At 36.2% G+C, this 24,594-nt stretch overlaps 1 protein-coding gene across 1 annotated transcript; it reads right to left on the minus strand.

Annotated features, from left to right (window-relative positions):
* Window positions 1–929: 929 nt before the first annotated feature.
* LOC110453915 lies at window positions 930–24,345 on the minus strand. The gene is made up of 5 exons (XM_021503148.1): window positions 24,211–24,345; window positions 17,682–19,239; window positions 17,133–17,306; window positions 2,775–4,331; window positions 930–2,189 (listed from the first exon to the last, which is right to left on the minus strand). The coding sequence occupies exons 2-5, from the start codon at window positions 19,226–19,228 to the stop codon at window positions 2,015–2,017; spliced, it is 3,453 nt and encodes a 1,150-aa protein (XP_021358823.1). The 5' UTR covers window positions 19,229–19,239; window positions 24,211–24,345; the 3' UTR covers window positions 930–2,014.
* Window positions 24,346–24,594: the final 249 nt, after the last annotated feature.

A 24,594-nucleotide genomic window follows, 5' to 3' on the forward strand; every position in this document is an offset into this window, starting at 1 on the left:
ATCACCGGTGAAAGATTTTCAAAGTGAATCATACATAAAACCTTTTAAACAATGTGTGTAACTACAATGTCGCAATCCCGAGAAAATTATTTAGTTTAAAATATGAGGGGTTTTTTTATTAATAAAATCTATACATCACAAAATTATGCAAAAATGTTCAACATAATAATGGCTTCCAAGACACGAAAAGGACAGATGTGTTCAATCATGAATAGTTTTTTTTATTAATTACATTCAATTTTTTCGAAATTAAATCTAACGTTATTCTCAAACTACGTTTGCAGGCAATACCACAATAAGTAATTAATAAAATAAGATGTTTCAACATCACTGAGTGAAATAAGAAAAAATGCATTCTTTATTTCGAAATGTTCTTTTGAGTTACCTCCCATCTTTGAAAATTAGGGGAAAATTGAAAAAAATAGTGCACTCGGCAGGCACGAACCAGAATATTGCTATTATGGTATCAGAAACCTATAATATTTATTTATATGATATTTATAAGTCACCGTTATATCATGACATCATCAATCGTACAGTTATTAACAACCTTAGTGATGTCATCTATTGTATATGATCGTCGTATGTTTCATGCTGTTAACAAGTATATCGATCACATGAAAATCAGTGAGAACATGTAATTGACAAACCAATAACCTGAAATGTCTGCCTTGGACATCCTTCTTTGACACGAATACATGTAGAACAAAAGTTGTCACTAGTGTTTATAAATGTATGAAACAAAGGTATGCAAAATAATTAATGAATGTAAAACCAACTGTTTGCAAATTATTCCAAAAGGGAAAAGTTCATCACACTTTAACTGTAAGTCGATGAATGTCATTTGCTCATTGATTTGCAAACAGTGTGAAGAAGTTTTTTTATCTGAAAATCTTGTGTATATAAACAACAAACGAAAGACGAGGAGTTCAGATATCTAAAATTTTAATGCATTACTTTTCTATATTGTAAACAGTGATGATCCGATTGCAATAAAATTTAATAACAAGCGTTTTTATAATACCAAAGTCCAATTTTATAACCAGTACTGATTTAATACTGAGTACACAGATCAATGTTTACATCATCAGCTTCAACTTCAGTATCATAACGGGTTTTTTGTTTTTATTTGTAATACCTATATATTATTGATGAGAAGAGGACCTTCAATGACATCCTCAGTGAAATAGAATTATGTAAACATCATGTTACCATTTTCATTAAAAGCATTTGATTACAGAAGATTGAATAGCGATATGTAAATATGAAGTTCTTCTATTATTTTCAAATATCAGATCAGGATAAATTTATGAACAAAGACTTAGTTCTCAAAGTCTTCATTTTGAGGTCAATTAAGAGTATAACCAGAGGTTGTAGTCAATCAATGAATGCTATGTTCTTTTTAAAAATATTATACATATATTTTTCAGTTTCTTATGCTTCAGGTATAGATGTCATTTCTAAGGTATTAATACATTTTGATAGTATTAAAGACAAAACAACTGTCACTCTATCACGAATAGTTAGACTTCTCTATGATCGCTCCCTCATTCAGTCCGAATTATTCTGACGTTTTATCGACTTTTTTATACCGGTCTATCGTCGACGTTAATCGACGATAGACCGATATAAAAAGGAAAAAAGTCGATAAAACGTCAGAATAATTCGGACTCTCCCTCATTATGTTGTATATAGAGAACATTAAAACGCGCCATTATAAAGTATTACATAAATGGTGATTGATGGGAGCATAGATAAACGCCCACAACCAAACCATCGTCCTTTAATAACTTTACATTAATGGCTTCAGATTTAGCAGCAGACATTTCCCAAAAAGGACAGAATAACTCTGACTATTATCGTTTAATTTTACACAAGAAGAATACTTTTGAAACACACCAACTGATTCATTTTTGGGTTCTTGCGATTCGATTTTGATTGCTATATTATTTACCTAAGATAATGGATATCCAACACATCGCAAGCAATTGTGTATTTTCGCATTATAGTGTTTCTATAACTCAGTCTTGACGTTGTTCTTGATTTTGTTCGGTATATCTTGTAACAGGAACTTCATCCTTTTCTCGAATAAGTTTTGTCCCGGTACTGGCTGATACTTCAACTCTAAATAGTCCCGGTCGTAAGAACTGAACGCTTTCCATTGGACCAGGCCATTTCCGTTTGGATTCCTGTGTCAAATTAATTATGTATGTTCAAGCGTAGTATATATTGATTAAAAAAACACAGAATTTATAAAAAAAAAAAATACCTTACATTACCTGTATTAAAAAAAGACATTAACAGGTCAACATCGACCAACATATAATAACAAAAATTGTAGTGGGTTGGTGGCTGCAACAATGCATTGCCGCAAAGAAAGAGTGCCCGCTTTAATAATTAGTTGGACCATAACCGAAAGACTTTGGTCATTATGAACTGGGATTTCATTTTTAGATTAGTTCCTGCACAGAAAAATGATTTCAATCTTCCTTCCTCTGACGAGACCTTAGTCCCGACGAATGGGACCTCGTATGACGTCAGTTCTTATTGATCAATCTGTAATTCTGCTAAGCTACCAGGATGAGGAAGAGAATATTAGATGGGACTCAAGTCATAACAATAACGTAACCCTAGACTTGAAAAAACAACAGGATAATATACACAAATTTGGAAGAGTTAAGCAGAATCATAGAATTGGTATTGACAGAAGCATTGGAACAATAACTTATCTAAGCAGAATATTCTGATGTAAACAACAATAAAACGCTACTTACCCTGTTTTAGCAAAGTTTGTCCAATAAGTGACGAGAATGTCGGTAAATGCTCTCTCTTTGTCAGAAGACAAGGATTCATCCATTTCATTCATACCAGTGGGGCCGAACATATAAACCAGTTCGGTCGCGTGCCCTGCTCCTTCCATCCACGGATATTCGGGAATGACAAAAGGAAACTTCAATCCCAGCGTATATAAGTATTGATATGTGTTTGGAGATGCCTTGCCCTTTGCATGGAAGTCAAGCAGTTGTACCGTAGGTGCTACAAAACATACATCCTCATACACAATAGCGATATTTCGTGCTTGTTGCTCCAAGTTGTCTGCAGAATATTCTTTGCAGAGTAAATCTGAGGCGATTGTTTCGTCATTGAACATCTCCTTGGCTACTGTTGGTGCAAAAACGTCGCATAAAACAGAGGTAGGTATGCCATCAGTAAGATTGAATTCCATTGGCTCCTGAAGTCCAATCAGAAGGATTGATAATAAAGATCCTTCGTTGTCTGTTGTACCTGCCAGCATGTCTAAAGATCTAAAGTAAATAGATTCATCCGACTTAGGATCATTCAAACTGTCCAAAGGTGACCTTAAAAGTAATTCGCCGTCAATAGAAGGCCAAGCAACTGGTGAAAGAGAAAAATGACCAAAATATAGAGTTCCTGGGTCTGACTGAGCCTTTAATAGTTCTTCAGAAGTCTTCCCCTTCAGGCAATCTACAAAGTTTTTGTTTTCGATATCTTTGTTTTCGTCAGTAATGCATCCAACGAATTTCCCTGTAGCTTTAGCAGCTCTTGCAGGATTTAATGCTATACCCAATAATCCAATAGCAGATCCGCTTTGGGGAATTATCCGTTTAAATAGACCAGAAGTACTCGGAATCATAGCCAGGTATGATACAGCGAAGCCGCCGGCAGATTCACCGAAAATGGTGACCGATTCAGGATCGCCTCCGAATGATGCAATGTTCTTATTTACCCACTTCAGAGCTTCAATCATATCCCAAAGTCCAAAATTACTGGGTAGTGCATCATCCTCTGTGCTAAGGAAGCCAAATATTCCTAGACGGTAGTTAATGGTTACCACTATGACGTCTTTCAGGGCAAGGAATGACGCGTCATAACCCCAACTATTTCCCGTAACAAACGCCCCACCATGAATCCAAAACATGACCGGTTTCTTAACTTCAGTCGAAACAGGTCCAGGTACATAAATATTTAGTTGTAAACAGTCCTCACTTACTCTAGTATTTACTGCATTCTTCCACATTTCTGGAAATTGAGATATATCCTGCATACAGGAAGGGCCAAAGGCAGTTCCGTCAAGTGTTTCGGTCCAAGGTTCTACCGGAAGTGTTTTCTCGAATCTAAGGTTGCCAACTGGAGGTTTTGCGTATGGAATGTTCCGGAACTGCACGACGTCCTTCCCGAGTGTGTGAACTGCTATGCCTTTGATCGGTCCGGAAGGAGTGTTTACTGTCGGAAAGGACTGGCATGACGTGTACACTATAATGGCGGACTGCAGCCAAACATATACTAGGGCGTGTGGTCTCATCCTGCTATTTTAACTGAAAATTTTGACAATAGCGTAAAATTTTCATCAGGGTTTTCTTATAAATAAATGTCTAAGATAAGGTACGATTACAGAACTCCTCTAAGTCGGCAGGAATCATTTATGAGTGTTTCAGGTTGTGCCGACTCTTATACTAACCCTCTAGGGCGTGAAATAGTCCTAGATTAGTATGACAGCGGAGGGGGCTAAATATATGCGTGTTTATGGTGTAGTCAAACCTGTTATCTATAATATCAAATCAGAATGGAAACATTGTCTTAAAAGTTAAGGTGAACTCTGAGACAGATTTGACTGTAGTTACAGACAGATTAGACAGGTGATCAATGAGACAGCTTTGACTGTAGCTACAGACAGATTAGCTCTGATGTAGGTTAGCCCTGCAGGCTCGAGAAAGAAGAGTGGGTGTTTTTTGTTTTTTTGTTTTGTTTAGGGGACAATCAAGAAACCAAATTTGATCTACTACCCGATTGCAAAACTTTAAATTTATATCTCTTCTTTTAACTATCCTGATATATTTTTTAAGAGTTTGTCTCCCTAGACACCCGTAGGTCCTAAGCTGTTGCGAAGACGTTTCCAAGAAATCTAACATAAGTTTGATTATTGTTGTTAACAGCTAGTAGCTATAGAGGATAGCGTCTGAGACACGCTTTGTTGTTAACAGATAGTATCTATAGAGGATAGTGTCTGAGACACGCTTTGTTGTTAACAGGTAGTAGCTATAGAGGATAGTGGTGTCTGAGACACGCTCTGTTGTTAACAGGTAGTAGCTATAGAGGAAAGTGTCTGAGACACGCTTTGTTGTCAACAGGTAGAAGCTATAGAGGATAGTGTCTGAGACACGCTTTGTTGTTAACAGGTAGTAGCTATAGAGGATAGTGTCTGAGACACGTTTTGTTGTTAACAGGTAGTAGCTGTAGAGGATAGTGCCTGAGACACGTTTTGTTGTTAACAGGTAGTAGCTATAGATGATAGTGTCTGAGACACGTTTTGTTGTTAACAGGTAGTAGCTATAGAGGATAGTGTCTGAGACACGCTTTGTTGTTATCAGGTAGTAGCTATAGAGGAAAGTGTCTGAGACACGCTTTGTTGTTAATAGGTAGTAGCTATAAAGGATAGTGGTGTCTGAGAAACGTTTTGTTGTTAACAGGTAGTAGCTATAGAGGATAGTGTCTGAGACACGCTTTGTTGTTAACAGGTAGTAGCTATAGAGGATAGTGTCTGAGAAATGTTTTGACAAGTTACAGATAAATGGTTAGCAATGCAGCCTTGATAACCTTTTGTAAATTCTACAACATCATCTAGGGTTGGATTTTAATGTTTAAGCGATATTTGCTCCTATTTGCGGTGTGTATCAACAACGATGTTTCCGTAAATAGTTCATTGTGTTATCTATTAAAACAAGTGACAGTCCAAATATTGACACAGTGTAAAATGTAGTCCTAGATACTGACCCGCTGAAATTAAATGACAGACTAGTATGAGTCTAGTCTGGTGTTATACAAAGCTTCCAGATTTTACTCTTGGGATAAATTAGCTACATCATTCCCAACTCCGTTCTTTATGTAACAGTTTGTAAGTCTGACCTACCCACGAAACTCCCTATACACACACATGAATTCCACCTTTACACTTTTACACTTTGGTAATAGGTATATTATACAAACAATGAATTACACTGTACCAGACAGGCGTTTCGTCCTTTTACGACTCATGGGTGATACTAGGGTCCAAATAAGTCGGATCCAAAGTAATACTGCAGATAAAAAAATACTTTCAGTATTAAGCAACTTTTTATTCATTTGCTTACTTTTACTATAAAAATATACATCGTTTATTTTTATTTGACACTCGATGCAATTAAAATGTCGCGTGTAACCTTTATATTAGTAATTATTGTAATATTCTGTGGTAAAACTGAGGCTTGCAAGATATCGAATGATCAGGTCATATGACATGTAATCTGTACAAAACGTCCAAGCTAAGTTAATAGTGTCCCTTGTTACTTATATTTTGGTGACATAACAGTGCTGACCGTTCAGGATGGATGTGTGTTGCATTCATAATACTATTTTGGAGTGAATCTGTATCATAAATACTCAACTTTAATCAACGTACCTGGTAGAGAAGCTGAGGAGAAGTTTCCAGGTTGGTACGCGGGTCGAATGAACCGACTAACGGTCTAACGTCTGGAGTGCTTTATCAACAATTTAGGGGTGACGTTTCATTGGTTTATCTCGTATGTCAGACGATGACCCCATTATGACCAGCCGTGTTGATATAAAAGGTATAAATGATGTTTCATGTAAATCATGAACTGTCTCTTCTCTCTCTCATAAGATGACGTTGATACGTAGAACCACGGAATTAGATTATCCAAGTCCGTGGTAGAATGAACGTATTGAGGATATCCAGGTTAATTAGAATTGGTAAATTACGTATAAACGTACATTTTTCATTAAAACTCGTTATAAGAAATAAAGTTTATATTCTGTTAGCAAGTCTTCTTATCAATGTTATATACATGTACGTACTAAAAATGTATTTAGTCATGAGCGCTGAATTTCTATCTGTATAGCGGTATACCGCCAAATGTATATATAGTATGCTTACATACATGTTTACTGATATATGGTTTGAATAGTCATTTTATGGTTGTAAATCCCAAACATATTGAGTATCAAGTCTATACTATTTCACGTGTCCTAGTGCACACGTATGATGCTACACCATTTTAAATAGTCACTAAAATGGTTATTTTGAACATAAAATATGTATGCAGGATGACTAGTCAATCTAATATTTGTTTTCTTAACAATAATCATAATAATTGAAAGTCAAACTAATTTTCTGACTTATCAACAACTTTGCACCCAGATATTGTGAAGTTCCTTTCAAAGCCTCTTATCGCCTGATTGTCAGAAAAGTAAGCAAGTCGATATTCTTGGTCACCATATGCGTAAAATTGAAACTTTATACATGTACACGATATAAATAGGCCTTATTCGATGTTCCCGAAATCATGCTGTGACAGCTGATCTTGTTGTCCTTAGTCACGTGTTGTAATTATGATGTCCTTTTATGTGTGTACTTATGTTTTTCTGTTAATTTCAAATTGTCTGTATGTATGTAATACAGTAACGCTGGTCTGTTTGTACTCTCCCCCTGCCTTGATTGAACTTTGTAATGAAAAATACTTCTTAATATATGTATGTACCACGTGTCTCATCCCCCACCTGTTACAAATCATAATATTTGATAAAAGATAGATTCAAAGAATTTCAATCTAATAATGGGGCACATTGGAAATCGGAGATTAATTGTTTTCTCCTTCATTCATTTGTCTTAATTAATGCCATTTCGAATTCCAAGTATGTTTTTAGCCTCAAAAATGTATATATTCACATTATAATTCATATTTTGTTGTTGATTTCTAATGACATTGAACTTAATCCGGGGCCACTATGCAGTCTTGATATTGCTCACCTAAATGTTAGATCATTAAGAAATAAAATTGAAACTATAAAAGCTGAATTAAATAATAATGATATAATATGTCTAACAGAAACTCATCTTTCTCCTGAAGTATTAGATTCTGATATCACCATAGATTCCTACTCACATGACAGACTGGACCAAAGATCAGGCCCTGGTGGTGGAGTACTAATTTATCACAAGAACACTATTTTTACTAAAAGACGAACAGACTTGAAACATAATGATGTAGAGTTAATTTGGGTTGAAGTATGTATTGAGTCTCGTAAATTCTTACTATGTTGTATTTATAGACCAGAAATGCCTGAAACTTATTGGGAAACACTAGACTTTGTATTTGAGAGAGCTATAAATACTAATCTAAATATAGTCATAACAGGTGATATCAATGTAAACATGATCAACTTACAACCGTATAGTCATCTTGGTAGACTAATGACCAAATATAATCTTGTAAACAAAGTTTATGAACCCACACGCATACCTCAAACATCTTCCACCTCATTAGATATTGTTTTCTCAAATAGTTTCAACTTAATTAAAAATGTTAAAAATGTATCTGTTTCTCCACCCATTTGTAGTGACCACTCTCCTATTCAATTCAGTATCACATTTGATGTCTTTAAACAAATATCTTATCAGAAAAAAATATTACTCTGTCAGGAAACAGATTATGAAAAAATGAATAGGAACATAAATATGATTGATTGGGTTACAATCTCAGAATTTCAAGATAGTAATGAATTTTATAATACTCTTTGTAATGATATTAATCAACCAAAAATCTGAATGTATTCCTATTATAAATGTTACAGTAAGGCGTAGAGATATAAAGTGGATGACAAATGAAATTAGATTTAAAATTAGACAAAGAAATAGGGCACAGAGAAAAGCAAAGTTAAATAACTTACCAACCATGACATTGGGAAAACTACAGACATATCAGGAACGAAGTCATTAATAAAATAAGAGAGGCCAAGAATAATTATATTGAAAATATGCAAAAATCATAAGCTAATACAAATATTTCTCAAGTAGTTGGAGGAAAATTGCAAAAAAAAATGTTTTAAATGCAAATAATAAAAGTAACTTCAATGTGATGAATGTATCATTCAACATCCATTTGATAAAGCTGAACATCTTAATAAGTATTTTACTTCTATATCTAAAACTTCTGAGAATCTTGAACCCATTCCTGATATTGAAATTAACTGTCCCCACTCTTTGGAAAACATAACAATAACGCATCAAGATGGCCATGACCAATTGTTTCTCCTAAATAGTAATAAACCAGCTGGACCCGATGGCATGGTACCTTATATAATAAAATCAACTTAAACATTCTATTTCTCTTCCTTTAATATTGTTTTTTAACAAAACACTACAAACAGGAGTTATCCTCCTTAGTTGGAAAACTGCTAATGTTAATGCCATTTATAAAGGAAAAGGTTTAACAAATGAAATCTAATTATAGACCAATTTCTATTACTTCATGTTTTAGTAAGATCATAGAAAAAAATACATATATAAGAACATGTTTAATTATCTTACTACACATGAAATTATTACTATGCATCAATCGGCATTTATGCCTAAGGACTCTACTATAAATCAACTTCTTTCAGTATATCATACTACTGTACAACTTTTACCAGTATAAAGAATTAAGATTTGTTTTTTGTGACATAAGCAAGGCGTTCGATAGAGTATGGCATGATGGACTGGTACATAAACTCCAATTATATGGCATCAAAGGGAAATTACTAGATGACAGAAAACAAAGAGTGTTAACTGAGGGATACATATCTACATCCATGCCTGTAAATGCAGGGGTACCACCAGACTCGGTTACTTTATATTAATGATATTGTTGAGTGTGTTTCTCATGTAATTAAACTGTTTGGTGATGACACTTCTCTGTATGCTGGAACAGACGTTGAACAAATCGAATTAGCACAAAACCTAACAGATGATCTCAGTAATATAAAACTAATAAATGGGATATTAAACTTAATCCAAATAAAACAGAATCTGTTATATTCTCTAAAACACTGAATACTCATCACCCAAATGTATATTTTTATGATGAACCTGTTACTGTCAGCCGAACACATAAATATCTTGGCTTGACATTCAGTGATGATGCTAAGTGGAACGACTACATTTATGATATTTACCAAAATGCATACAAAAGAATTAACATTCTAAGGATGATGAAACATAAACTAGACAGACAGTCATTAACCACGATGTATACACTATATAGTAGACCCATACTAGAATATGCAGATGTTGTTTGGGATAATTGTTCACAAAATCTAAAAAATATCTTGTCAGTCAGTCCAGTTATAGGCTGCAAGAATAATTACAGGACTGCGTAGAGGCAACACCCGCAATATCTTGTACACAGAATTAGGCTGGGTTCCTATTGAAAGCAGGAGAAAACAACATAAAATTATGCTAATGTACAAGATTATGAATAATGAAACTCCATATTATCTAAAAGAAATCACTGAATCACATTTTCATGATCCCACACTAGCTAGGTATCCCCTTAGATCACTTAGAATATTTGATCCTCCTCTTTGTCGAACTGTTAACTATTCTAATACCTTTTTTCCATCCATGTTTAATGAAATAAATAATATCGCTTCAGACCTTCAAAATATTCGTTTCGATTATCAGTTCAAAAAGTTAATAACACCTATTCCAAATTCAAACACAAGAACAACTGATGTCTTTAAGTTTTTAGGAAATCGGGAAAATATTATTCTGTCAGTTGAGAAATGAGGCCAGTAACCTAAATAATGACCGTCAGAACGATTATCTTACTGAGGCATCCGCTTGTTCTTGTGGCTCTAGATTTGAAACAGCATCTCATTACTTCCATGATTGTATCAAATACACTGATGATCGTATTGTAGTTTTTCAGAATATATTCCATGAAACTCACAACTATTTATCATTAGATGTCATGCTAAATGGTTGTCAGAGATGTGATGAAAATAAAAACGTACATATTCTTCTATCTAAATCCAATTAGATATCCAGTTCTAGAAGATTCTGGACACTTAACTAAAATTTTGAATGAAATTTTCATTATCTTATATTTTTTTATTTTTTTTTTTTCATTCTTTCATTCATTTGCTCAATATAATTCTTCTGATTTCCAAAAATGGTACATGCATATTAATATAAATATTTCCTATTTGTCTTCTTGGTTTATTTTTAAATATTGATAGTGGGGGCTGCCCAATCCATTTGTCCTTTGACAATAAAATTTATCAAAATTGAAATTGAAATTGAAAATGACGTTGATATGTAAACGTGAAGTTAAAACTGTACATTTGTGTGCTTTGGGACAATTATTAAGTGACAATAGTGCAACATGGAAGGTTATTGAGCATGAGCAGAATATTATGGAAGACAAAATCAATGTCATTAGCAAATATATTTGAAGAATAAATTCAAGTATCAAGGATTTGTTCCCTCGTGGTTGTTGCATCGTCAGTAAGCCATTTTCATAAAAAACACAATTTGGGTCGAGCAGCTTTGCTCCTTTTTCTTGTTTTAAACAGAATTTCTTTAATTTCCTTTTTCCTCTTTCTTGTGTCCTCCAGGGGATGCTGAATGTCTCTTACACTATTTCTTTTTAAAACATTTGTATATTGATGGGTGATATATTGAAAGCTATTCAGTCGGCAAATTGTAAGGGATAAGATGACTAGCTTAAAAGAATAGGCGTTTTCTCCTTTTTCGTGGAAGGAAATACAATAATTGAGGATCATGAAAGTATTATCAGAAACGAATGGGGTTATGAGTGTTCTTTCAGTTCGTTCAGGTCAAACTATAGGGGATAGCCATTTTGTTCAGTAACAATTTTTAATTTAAAGTCAAGAAAGAAAACAAAGAAGCGAGTGGCAATTGAAATTGAAGTTGAGTCAGTAACATTTACTTTAGTTACACTTTATGGGCCTAACTCAGATGATCCAGACTTTTTTGACAACTTGAAGGAAACTATAGAAACATTTCGTATCGACAGAACAGTAGCATGTGGATACTTTAATCTAGTTCTTAACCCTGAGATTGACTATGATAATACATGTAATTACAAAAATACCAATAATCCCCATACACGGTGAAATCTCTTAGAAATAATAGACTAGGAAAACCTTGTTGACATATATAGACAGTATGATCCAAACCAAAGAAGATATACTTGTAGGGAAAACCCCACTTAAGCAGTCAATGCTGGAATTTCTTTATTATTTTTGACATTCTTTTATAACCTCACATGCCGTAGGGCAAGTGAGTTTTTGTCATGTTGCGGCGTTCGTCCGTCCGTCCGTCCGTCGTGGTTCGTCAACTTTTCCTTTAAACGACTTCTTCTGAAGAAAGGAAAGGCCTGGATTCATGATATTTGGCTGAAAGCATTGTTGGTAAGAGCCCAACAAAGTTTGAGAATGAAAATGACCTTGACCTACTTTCAAGGTCACAGGGGTCAAATGTGTCAAAAACTTCAAACGACTTCTTCTAAAAAACTGAAAGGTACAGAATCTTAATATTTGGCTGGTAGCTTTCTGTGAAAGAGCCCGACAAACTTTACGAATGCAAGTGACCTTGACCTCATTTCAAGGTCACAAGAAATAGGTATGTCAAACGCTTCAAACGACTTCTTCTGAAGACCTGAAAGGTATAGAATCTTCATGTTTGGCTGAATGCTTTTTTTGGTGGAGCCCGACAATGTTAGAGAACAAAAATGACCTTGATCTACTTTCAAGATCATATGGGTCAAATATGTCAAACACATCAGACGACTTCTTCTGAATAATGGACAGGCCTAGAGTCATGATATTTGGCTTAAAGATTCATTCGTAAGAGCCCGACAAAGTCTACGAGTGAAAATTACCTTGACTTTCTATCAAGGTCCTAGGGGTCAAATATGTCAAACACTTCAAACGACTTCTTCTGAAGAAGTGAAAGGCATAGAATCATAATATTTGGCTTGTGGCTTCTTGGGATAGAGCTCATCAGAGTCTGCGAATGAAAATGACCTCAACCTCCTTTAAACGTCAACAACACTTCAAACGACTTTTTCTGAATAGCTAAAACGCATGGTTTTATAAGATTCAGCTGGTAAAGACAACAAAGTTTGAGAAGGAAAATGACCTCGAGCTACTTACAAGGTTACAGGGACAAATTTGTCAAACACTTCAAACAACCTCTTCTGAAGAACAGAAAAGCATAGAATCATATAATAATATTTGGCAGGTAGCTTCAACGGATTTAAACGACAAAGTTTGCGTGCGAAAACATTGTAGAACAGTATAATATTAATGAGAAGAATTTTCTATGACTGCTTGAATATCCAGGTAAGCGATACAGGCCCTCTGGGCCTCGTCCCTGTAGGTACGGCATACGAATTGTACCTGCTTTCCCTATTTTATGATCGTAAGAGGCGACTACATTTGGGATCTTATCTTTTCTCTTCTTTCTAAACAACTTTTTTCTTACTTATGTCTCTCTTGACAACGCTTCACGTTTGGCCTTTAGTTGAGCGTTCGCCCCTATGAAGAAGGCTTTGGTTCAGTCCCCTGGCCGAGACATACCAAAGTTTGTAAAAATGGTAGTTTTTACTCCTGCTTAACGCTCAGCAATTTGGGAGTTGGACGACTGGGTAGGCCGATGTCAGTATAGTGTGACCGGTTGGGGTGTCCTGCTGAGTGTCTTTGGCAGTATGTTTCAGTGAAGTAGTACTATAAAGTCGGCATTAGTTCCGCGCTATCACAAGGAGACAAACACGAACATATTGCAGCCTCCCAAAACACACACGCATACATTATATGCATGCATCCTGCACACAGAGGAGGCCGTCCTTAAATAACCAAAGCTGTTAGTAGGACGTTAAACAATAGTAAACCAAACCAAACCAAACCTCTGGGCCTCTTGTCTAGTATCCAAAGAGTTACTATCAGATAAAATCAGTTCATTCGTTTCCCAAAACAAACTCTTCAGTTTAAGGAATTCAAAAAAGGTTAAGGCTTATGGAAACTTAACAACTCATTACTCCATCACTTAGCAATATATAGACTTAGTAAAAACTGTCATCTTGGATACCCAAAAAAACAGCACTTTTTACCTGTTTAAGATCATGAACATATAGACCAAAATTTGGATGTCAACTCGCAGTTAACTATTCATGATTAATTATTTTAAATGTCCTTTAAATGAATATCAGAGGTAAGAGTATATCTCAGTCTTCTTATAGAAAAACCCCCCAAAGAAATGTGAGAGAAAATTAACTAAAACATATTATACAGAACTCTGAAAATGAAGATATTTTGAATAAAGATGAGAAAGAAACTAAGAAAGGGGAATTAGAACAAATCAGAATACTTATAATGAAAGGTAGTGTAGGGAAAGCAAGAGCACAGTTGATAGAAGAAGGGAAAAAAACGACAAGTTACTTTTTGGGTTTTGAAAATCGAAATTTTACTTCCAAAATAATTCCCAAAATTCAGACGGATGAAGGATCCATTGAAATAAAGTCATTTTATGAAAATCTGTATGAAGAAAACGGCAATATAGCATATATTAGTTTAGAAGATTTAAAAAAAAAATTGACAACATTCCCAAACTTACTGTTGCATAAGCCCAAAATTTAGAAGGTTTAATCTCACTTGAAGAAGCTAGTAAATTTCTGACAAAAATGAAGAACTATAAAAGTCCGGAATCAGATAGTCTTGCTGTAGAGTTTTGTTTTTAAATTTTCTGCAATCAATTAGGAAATTTTGTTGTTAGGTCTTTAAATTATGGATATCTACATGGCGAGTTATCAGTTAGTCGGCGACAATCTATAGTCACCTGACTACCCAAAGGGGATAAATCTAGTAGACACGATCTAAAAACAACTGGCGCCCAATTTCCTTACCAAATATGACATAAAATAGTATCTGGGGTTATTTCTAATAGATTTAAGTCAGTGTTAGACAAACCAATTAATAGGGATCAAACTGGATTTTTTTTTATCAGGACGTTACATTGGGGAAACACAAGGTTACTGTATGATTTTATGCAATTCACAGAAGAAAATGATATACCAGGTGTGATTTTGATGATAGACCTTGAAAAAGCCTTCGACTCGGTATCTTGGAAATTTATTGAAAATGTTTTGATTTATTTTTGATTTAGAAATGATATTCTTTCCTGGATTAAAACTTTACATAGGAATGCATCAGCTTCAATTAATATGGGGGAAATCTATCTACAATTCTCGACATAACAAGTACAATGTAGCTGTAGCAGGGCGTTTCAATCGCTCAGTATTTAGTTAATTTTTCATTGTCATACGGTTACATCAATTGCTTTGAGGTTCCTTCGCAACAAATTGGACCATATTTGCTCATTATTGGTCCAAAACACAAGTCTTTTGGAATTGGTTAAAGTTTTAGGGCAAGTTCTACAGGTTACAGTTTTAGGGCAAGTTCTAGTTCTTTGGAAACTAATGGGCAGATTTCAACCAAATTTGGCAGGAAGCATTTTTAGGGGAAGGGGGTTCAAGATTGTACAAATAAAGTCCCTGACCCCCCAGGGGACAGATGGGCGGACCCAAAGGGGTTAATTTAACGGTATGACGGTATGACTTTTGAGGGATAAGGGGTTAAATAACTTTATCTTTTTTTCTACAATGTTTGAAGAAGAACTTGAAACTTTACACATGGTAGATTTATGTATGGGGAAGTGCACCAAACATTCAGAATTTTGACGATCGGAAATCTGAGCAGAGCCTGCCATTTTCTCTAACTTTTGTGACCTCGACGCTGATTGACTTCTAAATTTAACGGACAAATCAGCGCCGAGGTCACAAAAGTTAGAGAAAATGGCAGGCTCTGTTCAGATTTCCGATCGTCAGCCTGACCATCTTGAAAACTTGACTCGGGTGTCCGACATAATAATGTAAGGCCATGAACTATCATACAAGTAAGTTTGTACCGACATTGAATAGCGGACATGCCGTGTGTTTTGCACTACCCACTGGGGATTTAGCGTGTCAGCCCGTGGACAGCACAGTGTCCGACCAACTGAAATTCGGCCATTTTTCGATGTTTCAGGAAGACTACCGAACATTTTACTCCATTATATATAGCAAATCATACATCAAATTAAAGAAAAATATTTTTCTGTCGATCTTGACTGCTCCCGGCATCATTCTATGAACGGTTATGACAAAATCGCATGTTTTCTTGAACAGGGTAATTTTACACGGGGGGACAGAATTCGCAACTTTTAATTATATTATTAGTGTATTGACAGAGGAGGCTAGTACCTGTGGTTTATCTGTAGCTGTTTAACGAGATTTTGTGGAAATATCTTCCCATGGGATATCTGAATATTTCTTCCTGGACTTATACGGCTATTGAACTGATTCGAAGAAAACCTCCATGACAAAATTCATAAGTAATATCTTTTGATTGAATATGATCAGCATCCATGAATATTTACTCAAGCAACATGTTACTATTTCATTTAAAATCATTTGATTGGATTACAAAACATGATATTGCAATGTGCATTTGTTAAAATATTATACTTTAATTGTCCTCGTTGTAGGGAAACACGCCTTTGTTTCCCATTGATTATTCATATCACGGAGAAAGAAACATGGACATTAAATGCTCTGTTATAACTGATTAAAACACCCAAGCACAGATGATCAGATGGACGCCTCATTGTTGTCGTCTGCTTCAGTCAATCGGAACTCGGTCGTGTTTTAATATAGAGGTGAAATTTGACCGAGAAACTTTAGCGTGTGAGAACGGCATGACGTAATCCAATCAGACACGGGTTTTTTTTATAGATGACGTATAAAAAATAAAAAAAAAACATCAGTATAAATGTCAGCTCCTTCATTTGTATCATTCTGAATCCCCTTTAGACCTACCTAAATATGTTTCAAAACAAATATGGTTGATATCTACGATCTCATTGTTTCAGATAAGAAGTCCTTAAAGGCAATATATGATTGTCAACTTTACCATCTTTGGCCCCGCCCATTTGCAGCTTTCGGGGCAGTACCTCCATTTGTACAATTTTGAATCCCCATCCCTAAAGAATGATGTTTGATTTCCATTTACTATTTGCTATTATAGTTACAGAGGAGATGTCGTTTAAAGCAGTATGGCCATGTTACCGTTGTAAGCTGTCACTCTCTAATATCACGCTGTTGACCCAGCATATGGCTGTCCTTCACTTACATAAACTATAGAATATTATTCTCACATTTTTAGCGCTACATTTCTAAAGTTCAGTCTTGACATTGTTCTTGATTTTGTTCGGTATATCATGTAGCAGGAACTTCATTCTCCTCTCGTATAAGTTTTGGCCTGGGACTGGCTGGGTATTCAACTCTAAATAGTCTCGGTCGTTAGAACTGAACGCCTTCCATGGGGCCAGAGCTTTTCCGTTAGGATTCCTGTGTAAAATAAAAGATTTTTTCAATACTCATAAAATCAAAAATAAAATCGTTCAACAAACACGGAAAAATTAAAACACCTTAACCCAACTGTGTAAGTGTTACATGTAGACATAGAAATATCCGGAAAGATCAACATGTATCAATAATGGCGATGTATTGGTGGCTCCCGCAATACACTGCCGTAAATATTAGACAATTCTTTCAAAAACTTTCAAAAGACATTTCCGTTGTTGCACTGAGCCATAGAATTGAGAAAATTACTTTTAATACAAGTTCAGTGGCTGGTGTACTGCACTTATGTGTTATAATCAGAAGCATAGGTGAAATGATTTATCGTAATAACTGTGTATAAACAACAACAAAGCTACTTACCCTGTTTTAGCAAAGTTTGTCCAATAAGTGACGAGAACGTCGGTAAATGCCCTTCCTTCGTCAGTAGACAAGCATTCATCCATTCCGTTGTTGCCTTTCGGGCCAAACATATACAGCAGTTCGGCTGCATGCGTTGCACCTTCCATCCACGGATAGACAGGAAAAAGATAGGTAAAATTCAATGTCTTTGTATATATGTAGTGATATGTGTTTGGAGATGTCTTATCCTTTGCATGGAAGTCAAGAAGTTGTACTGTAGGCGAAACAAACCATGCATCCGCAATCAAATTAACGATATTTCTTGATTGTTGCTTTATGTTGTCATCAGAATATTCCTTGCAAAATAAATCGGATACGATTGTTTCGTCCTTGAACATCTCCAAGGCTAATGTTGGGGCAACACTGTTACAGAAAACAGAAGTAGGTATACCCTCAGTAAGATTGAATCCCATAGGTTCTTGTAACATTCCCAAAAATAATGGCATTATCGATCCTTCGTTGTTTGTTGTACCTGCAAGCATGTCCAACGATCTAAAATTAATGGATTCCTCCGACCTAGGATCATTCAAAATGTCGAAAGGTGTCCTCCGAAGTAGTTCTCCGTCAAAAGAAGGCCAGATGACAAATGAAAGAGTAAATTTGCCAAAATATTTAGTTCCCGGATCTGACTGGGCTTTCAACAATTCGTCAGATGTTTTTTTCTTGAGACAATTTACAAGAACGTTGTTGTCGACATCTAAGTCTTCGTCAATTATACATCCCACGAATTTTCCTGTAGCTTTGACAATTCTTGCAGGATTTGATGCTACACTCATTAATCCAATAGCAGATCCGCTTTGGGGAATAATCCGTTTAAATAGACCAGAAGTACTCGGTATCACAGCCAGGTATGATATAGCGAAGCCGCCGGCAGATTCACCGAAAAGAGTCACCGATTCCGGATTGCCTCCAAATGATGCAATGTTCTTGTTTACCCACTTCAGGGCTTCAATCATGTCCCAAAGTCCAAAATTACTAGGAAGTGCAGCATCCTCTGTGTTAAGGAAGCCAAATATTCCTAGACGGTAGTTTATGGTTACCACTATGACGTCTTTCAGGGCAAGGAATGACGCGTCATAACCCCAACCATTTCCCGCAACAAACGCTCCACCATGAATCCAAAACATGACAGGTTTTTTAACTTCAGTCGAAACAGCTCCAGATACATAAACATTTAGTTGTAAACAGTCCTCACTTATTTCAGTATTTTCTGCCTGTTTCCACATGTCTGGAAACAGGGATATATTCTGCATACAGGAAGGACCAAAGACAGTTCCGTCAAGGGTTTCAGTCCAAGGTTCAACGGGAAGTGTTTTCTGGAATCTGAGGTTGCCAACAGGGGGTTTAGCGTATGGAATATTCCGAAACTGCACGATATCCTTTCCGAGAGCGGGAACGACTACGCCCTTGATCGGACCAGAAGGCGTATTGATTGTCGGGAAGGACAGGCATGACGTGCCCGCTATCATGGCGAACAGCAACCAAGCATAAAGGATGTACAGTCTCATGTTTTGCAATCCTAAAAAAAAAAAATGATTTAACTTTAAATAGGTTAGTCGTGTATGTGACTGAAAGTTGTCCAAATGTTTACAAAAGGTTCAATGACCAAAAACATGGTATGTCAGTAGGATTTAAGTTAGTTATATGGTATCTGTGCTACAGCAAGATGTTTCATTAATGTCGTCAACTCGAAATGATATGACTTGAAAAGCACAAGGCGTCTGACCGTCTACGATCAATAGCCCTTCATCAATCGGCCACGGTTAAAGGTCTGCGTGGGGTAGTCGCCTGGTACTGGTTGCAGGTCGTGGTATTTCCCCAAGAACTCCAGTTTTCTTCCACCACGAAAACCTGGCACATTCTTGATTGACCATAGCAGTATAAAGTACGTACAGCAATAACAAAAAACTATTCATGAATCTAAGCAGCAAAGTACCGGTCAAACATATCTAAACATGTGTGTTCTCTTGATATAGTCTAGCTTGTCTTAAAAAATGTCAAAAATGCAAGTAAATCTTGTGTTAATGGCTTGATGATATTAAGAAAAACTAGAAAATGTCTGTAAGACATAAATGCCGCCGCTGCCATGTGGAATTAGTTTCAGTGTTCTATAAAAAGTAACAACCATTTTGATCTTGATACCCTGAAACATGCACACATAAGGTACTACACTTAAAGTTGATTTTAATATCCATATGTTTGTTCTGTATGTTATTACCATCTCCATAACACATTGAATGAAGTTGATAAGTGTTTAAATTGAATCAGTAGATGATTTTCTATATATAGCAACAGTGACCTAGGCCTTGACCTTGGAACCCTGAAACACAACAATATCCGAAGTATACTCATACTTGACCTCTGCATAAAGTTTGACCAAAATCCATGAAGGAATGAAGTTGCTAAGTGTTTAAATTGAACCAGTTGATGATTTTCTATATATAACAAGTGTGACCTTGGCCTTGACCTTGGATCCCTGAAATACAACGATATCCGAAGTATACTCATACTTGACCTTTGTATAAAGTTTTACCAAAATCTGTTAAAGAATGAAGTTGCTAAGTATTTACATTGAATCGGGACGGGGCGCGACGCGACGCGACGGGACGGGACGGGACGGGACGGGGTAACACTATATTTATAACAATTATGACACAAGTTATTCAGACTTCAATGTATCATTCGTGTTGGCGCAGAGGTCTTAATGTGAGAGGAAACCGGAGTACCCGGAGAAAGACCACGTCGGCAAGCAAGAGACCAATTACTTTTCCTGATCCGATCGGGGTATCAAACCTCGAATGTCTTGGAGGAAGGCGAGTGCGATATCCTCTGCGCCCCCAGGTGACACCACCCTAGTCCTATGGGTTCAACTGTAATTGTAGACAGATAGTCTCCAACACAGGTTAAACTGTTATTGTAGACACGACATACGGCTAGTGCAAGTATTGACAAATGTGTGTGGTAGAGACCTAGATTCATTGCGAGTATGTACTAGTATGTGTATTAATTGCCTGGAGAAGGTTAGTACGAGTTGAGACTGTCGTCTGCAGTGATGATCAGTATTTATAATAGCGATACTTTGTACAGGGCTTGTATGAGTATTAATAATATTTGCAGAGACGAAGTAATTTATGAAGAGTGTGGACGATTTGACGCAGAGGCAAACTATGGCTAGTGCAAGTATGGACTAATATTGGCTCATGTCTACCTGAGGCAGATATGAGTAGGTATTAATAGCCGTTATTTCGACCTGGGGCTAATACCGGTATGGACCAGTATATTAAATGATGGTTTACGGCAAATACAAATAAGAACTAGTGTGCCATATTATGCTTTGGACAAACACGAGTAAGGACAAGACTGTTTTATTTATTAAGAGTATCGTTGAACAAATTACATGCAAAATCTAGGTTCCTGACAGTTTAGAGTCTCAAATTTCGAATTTTCCCTTTTTTCTTTAAAATATTCAGAGCTATTCGCGTTGCCATTGATTCTTCCATATACATGTATATGTCATAATATCATATCTAGTTACCCATCCCCTCAAACACCCACCCCAACCACAAATATAAAAATGATGAAAACAGTGAAGTGGGGATATATGTCCACTTCGAACATATATAACAATGATATAAAACATAAACGTGTGTTTGACATAAACCGTACCTCTATTATCTATAGTGTCAATGTCGGGTAACAATCCCGATATTGCCACAGCGAATACAATAGTACCAGATATTCAGCTGCAGATATCAAATGACTGCCAGCTGGACATCTTAGCTAAAACTGCACTAAAACATCCAGATTTAATCCTAATTATCCACATTCGATAATTTTAGTTCGTTTTAATTAGTGTTCATTGTTGTAGTATGCGGGAGAGGGCAGGGGGAATAACATCGTTGCTATTTATAGTTATGCACGAGATAACATAACAAAACATGAAAATGAAAAATATACTTTGAATACAAGTTTGCTTTAAACACTTCAGACGCCCCAACCCTTCCCAATCCTTGCCAGATCCCCTGAACCCTTCTTTACCAACTTTTTCCCAACTCTTCCTCGCCCACTCTACCCAAACCCGTCACCCCTAAACACATACACACACCAAACCCACCCGCCATCCCTAAACAAATACACACACCAAGCCCAACCGCCACCCCTAAACACATACACACCCAACAAACCCACCCGCCACCCCTAAACACATACACACCTACCAAACCCACCCGCCACCCATAAACACATACACACACACCAAACCCACCCGCCACCCATAAACACATACACACACACCAAACCCGTCCGAACATTTCGCCAAAACAATTGCCTTGTTATTGCCCATGTAATATAACAAGACCATCGATAATATTAATCATATAAAATACTCCGTGCGATTAAAACGCCATGTGTTAATCATTTTTATATTTATATATGTGGCAAGTCTTGCCGGGTATCAAATGGTAAAACTATTAAGACTGTTACAGCTGTTAAAAACCTAGGGGTATACTTTGACAGTTCTCTGAACATGGAGAAACAAGTGAACGCTTTTGCCAAATACTGTTACTACCAGATCAGGAACATCGGCTGTATTCGGCAGTTTCTAACTGCAGATGCGTGCAAGATTTTGGTGCATTCACTTGTTACCTCTCGGTTGGATTATGGTAACGCCCTGCTCTGTGGTATATCTGACAAACTAACTAGTCGTCTGCAGAGGTTCCAGAACACTGCAGCACGGCTAGTTACTCGTCCTCGAAAGAGAGAGCACATCACACCTGCGCTTTATTCGTTGCACTGATTACCTGTACGATATAGGTCGGAGCACAACATTCTGGTATACACATACAAGGCACTGAATGGAACAGCTCATCAGTACCTACAGGAGCTTGTTACCCTGTATCAGCCGTCAAGATCACTGCGGTCGCAGTCAGAATCTTTGTTGTGTGTCCCAAAATATCGTACTGTGACCTACGGAAACAGATGCTTTGGGAGGGTTTCGGCTACGTTGTGGAATAGCTTACCATCTGGTATTAGGAAGTCAAATACCCTGGCCAAGTTCAAGAGAGACATACAAACTCACCTCTTCACGTATGCATTTTAGAATCTTTGCAAAGACGTCATATAAATACCACCCTTTTATTTGTTCAATTATGTGCACATTGCTTGTTAAATGTATGAAAGTGATTGCAAGCCTTTGTTGTTTGTTTTCACAATTATAACCATTACTATTATCCATATGTTGTCAAGCGCCTTAGAGTAATTTTACAAATTATATAGGGCGCTATATAAATGTTGTATATTGTTATTATTAGTATTAATGCATCGTAAACAAGACGACGACCGACCAAATGCTTGGATTATCAAGACAGTGTAATGAGAATGATCACCTAATTACCTGATTGACTGGTTACTGGAATCGAGCTGACATATATTTGTTTAAATGTTATCAAAGTTGATTTACTATTATTCACGATCTTGTCTAGTTTTATCAGTTCTTGTATCCTAAGTTTTGGCNCGTCGTAAACAAGACGACGACCGACCAAATGCTTGGATTATCAAGACAGTGTAATGAGAATGATTCACCTAATTACCTGATTGACTGGTTACTGGAATCGAGCTGACATATATTTGTTTAAATGTTATCAAAGTTGATTTACTATTATACACGATCTTGTCTAGTTTTATCAGTTCTTGTATCCTAAGTTTTGGCACAGTTTTAGTTGTCTCATTGGTCTTGTCCCATGTGTCACAGAATTAAATACTGTTTTTGTAATTTTATGTTTGTTAGATTGGCGTTCAGTTCTTCATCATCATTTTCCTGTTTGTGGACTTGAGTAAGTCTTTTATGTGTGTATCATATCTAGTCATCTTTATGACATTGACTTGAATAGTAAGCCTTGCTCAAGTAAATGTATCGTTAAACAAATTATTGTTTGTTAGCAAGTGTAATTTGTGAGTGCCATTGCATTTAGTAGTTAACAGCGTATTTCAATACATCAATGTCTTGTTCAATAAATTGATTGATTTGTTAATGCATCAGAACTCTAGCAATGAATCTACGTAGTCGTTGTCCGAATCAAAGATCAAAAACCTGTGATGAGTTGGAATATTTCGTGGAAGAGAGGGGAAGCTACAAATCATCACATTAATAACCCAGATGCATTCCGTCTGCAAAGTAAAAACAAAATGTCATCTGTGGAAAAGTATATTCCCCAGTCGTTCTTGTGACATTGAAATATCAGTTCGCGATAAGAAGAGGATAATTCTTTTATACCTCACGGCATTACTTCAAACATTTACATATACTGGTCCATAAACAATCCCATGCATGTGTACTCAGTCTGTGTGGTAATGGCTGTACACTATTACGTAACATTACATGTAAATGGAGCAGGCACTTCTGTACCAAACAACAATCACATTGGCGTCCATTTTTTATCATATTTAACATACCATGATACAATCCTACACACTTCACACACGTATTACTCACTTTTCACAGTTCTCCTTTCTTCTCCAATTTCTTTGTGATTTTATATTCACGTTAATGTGTATACTGATAACTATTTACCAGCGTTTGTGTTTGTGTCTATGTGTGTGTGAACGTATTGGCACACATGTTTTCTTAGCGTACGGTGTGTTTGTGTTGCAGATTTTTAAAGCAACATGTTTTGTAGTTACTTCGTGATATGATATATTTGTAAAAAATCTTCATTTTTTACCATTCCGTTCTCGTCAAACGCTGGTATTACATGTGGATAGTTTGCTAAAGATAATAAACAGGTGATAAAATCACCAATGAAAGATTTGCAAAGTTAAAAACCTTATGTAAAACGTATGTAACTGAAGAAAAATATTGCAATTTGGAGAAAATATT

The sequence above is a fragment of the Mizuhopecten yessoensis genome, unplaced genomic scaffold (genome assembly GCF_002113885.1).
Source record: "Mizuhopecten yessoensis strain PY_sf001 unplaced genomic scaffold, ASM211388v2 scaffold7547, whole genome shotgun sequence".
Classification (NCBI taxonomy): Eukaryota; Metazoa; Mollusca; class Bivalvia; order Pectinida; family Pectinidae; genus Mizuhopecten; species Mizuhopecten yessoensis.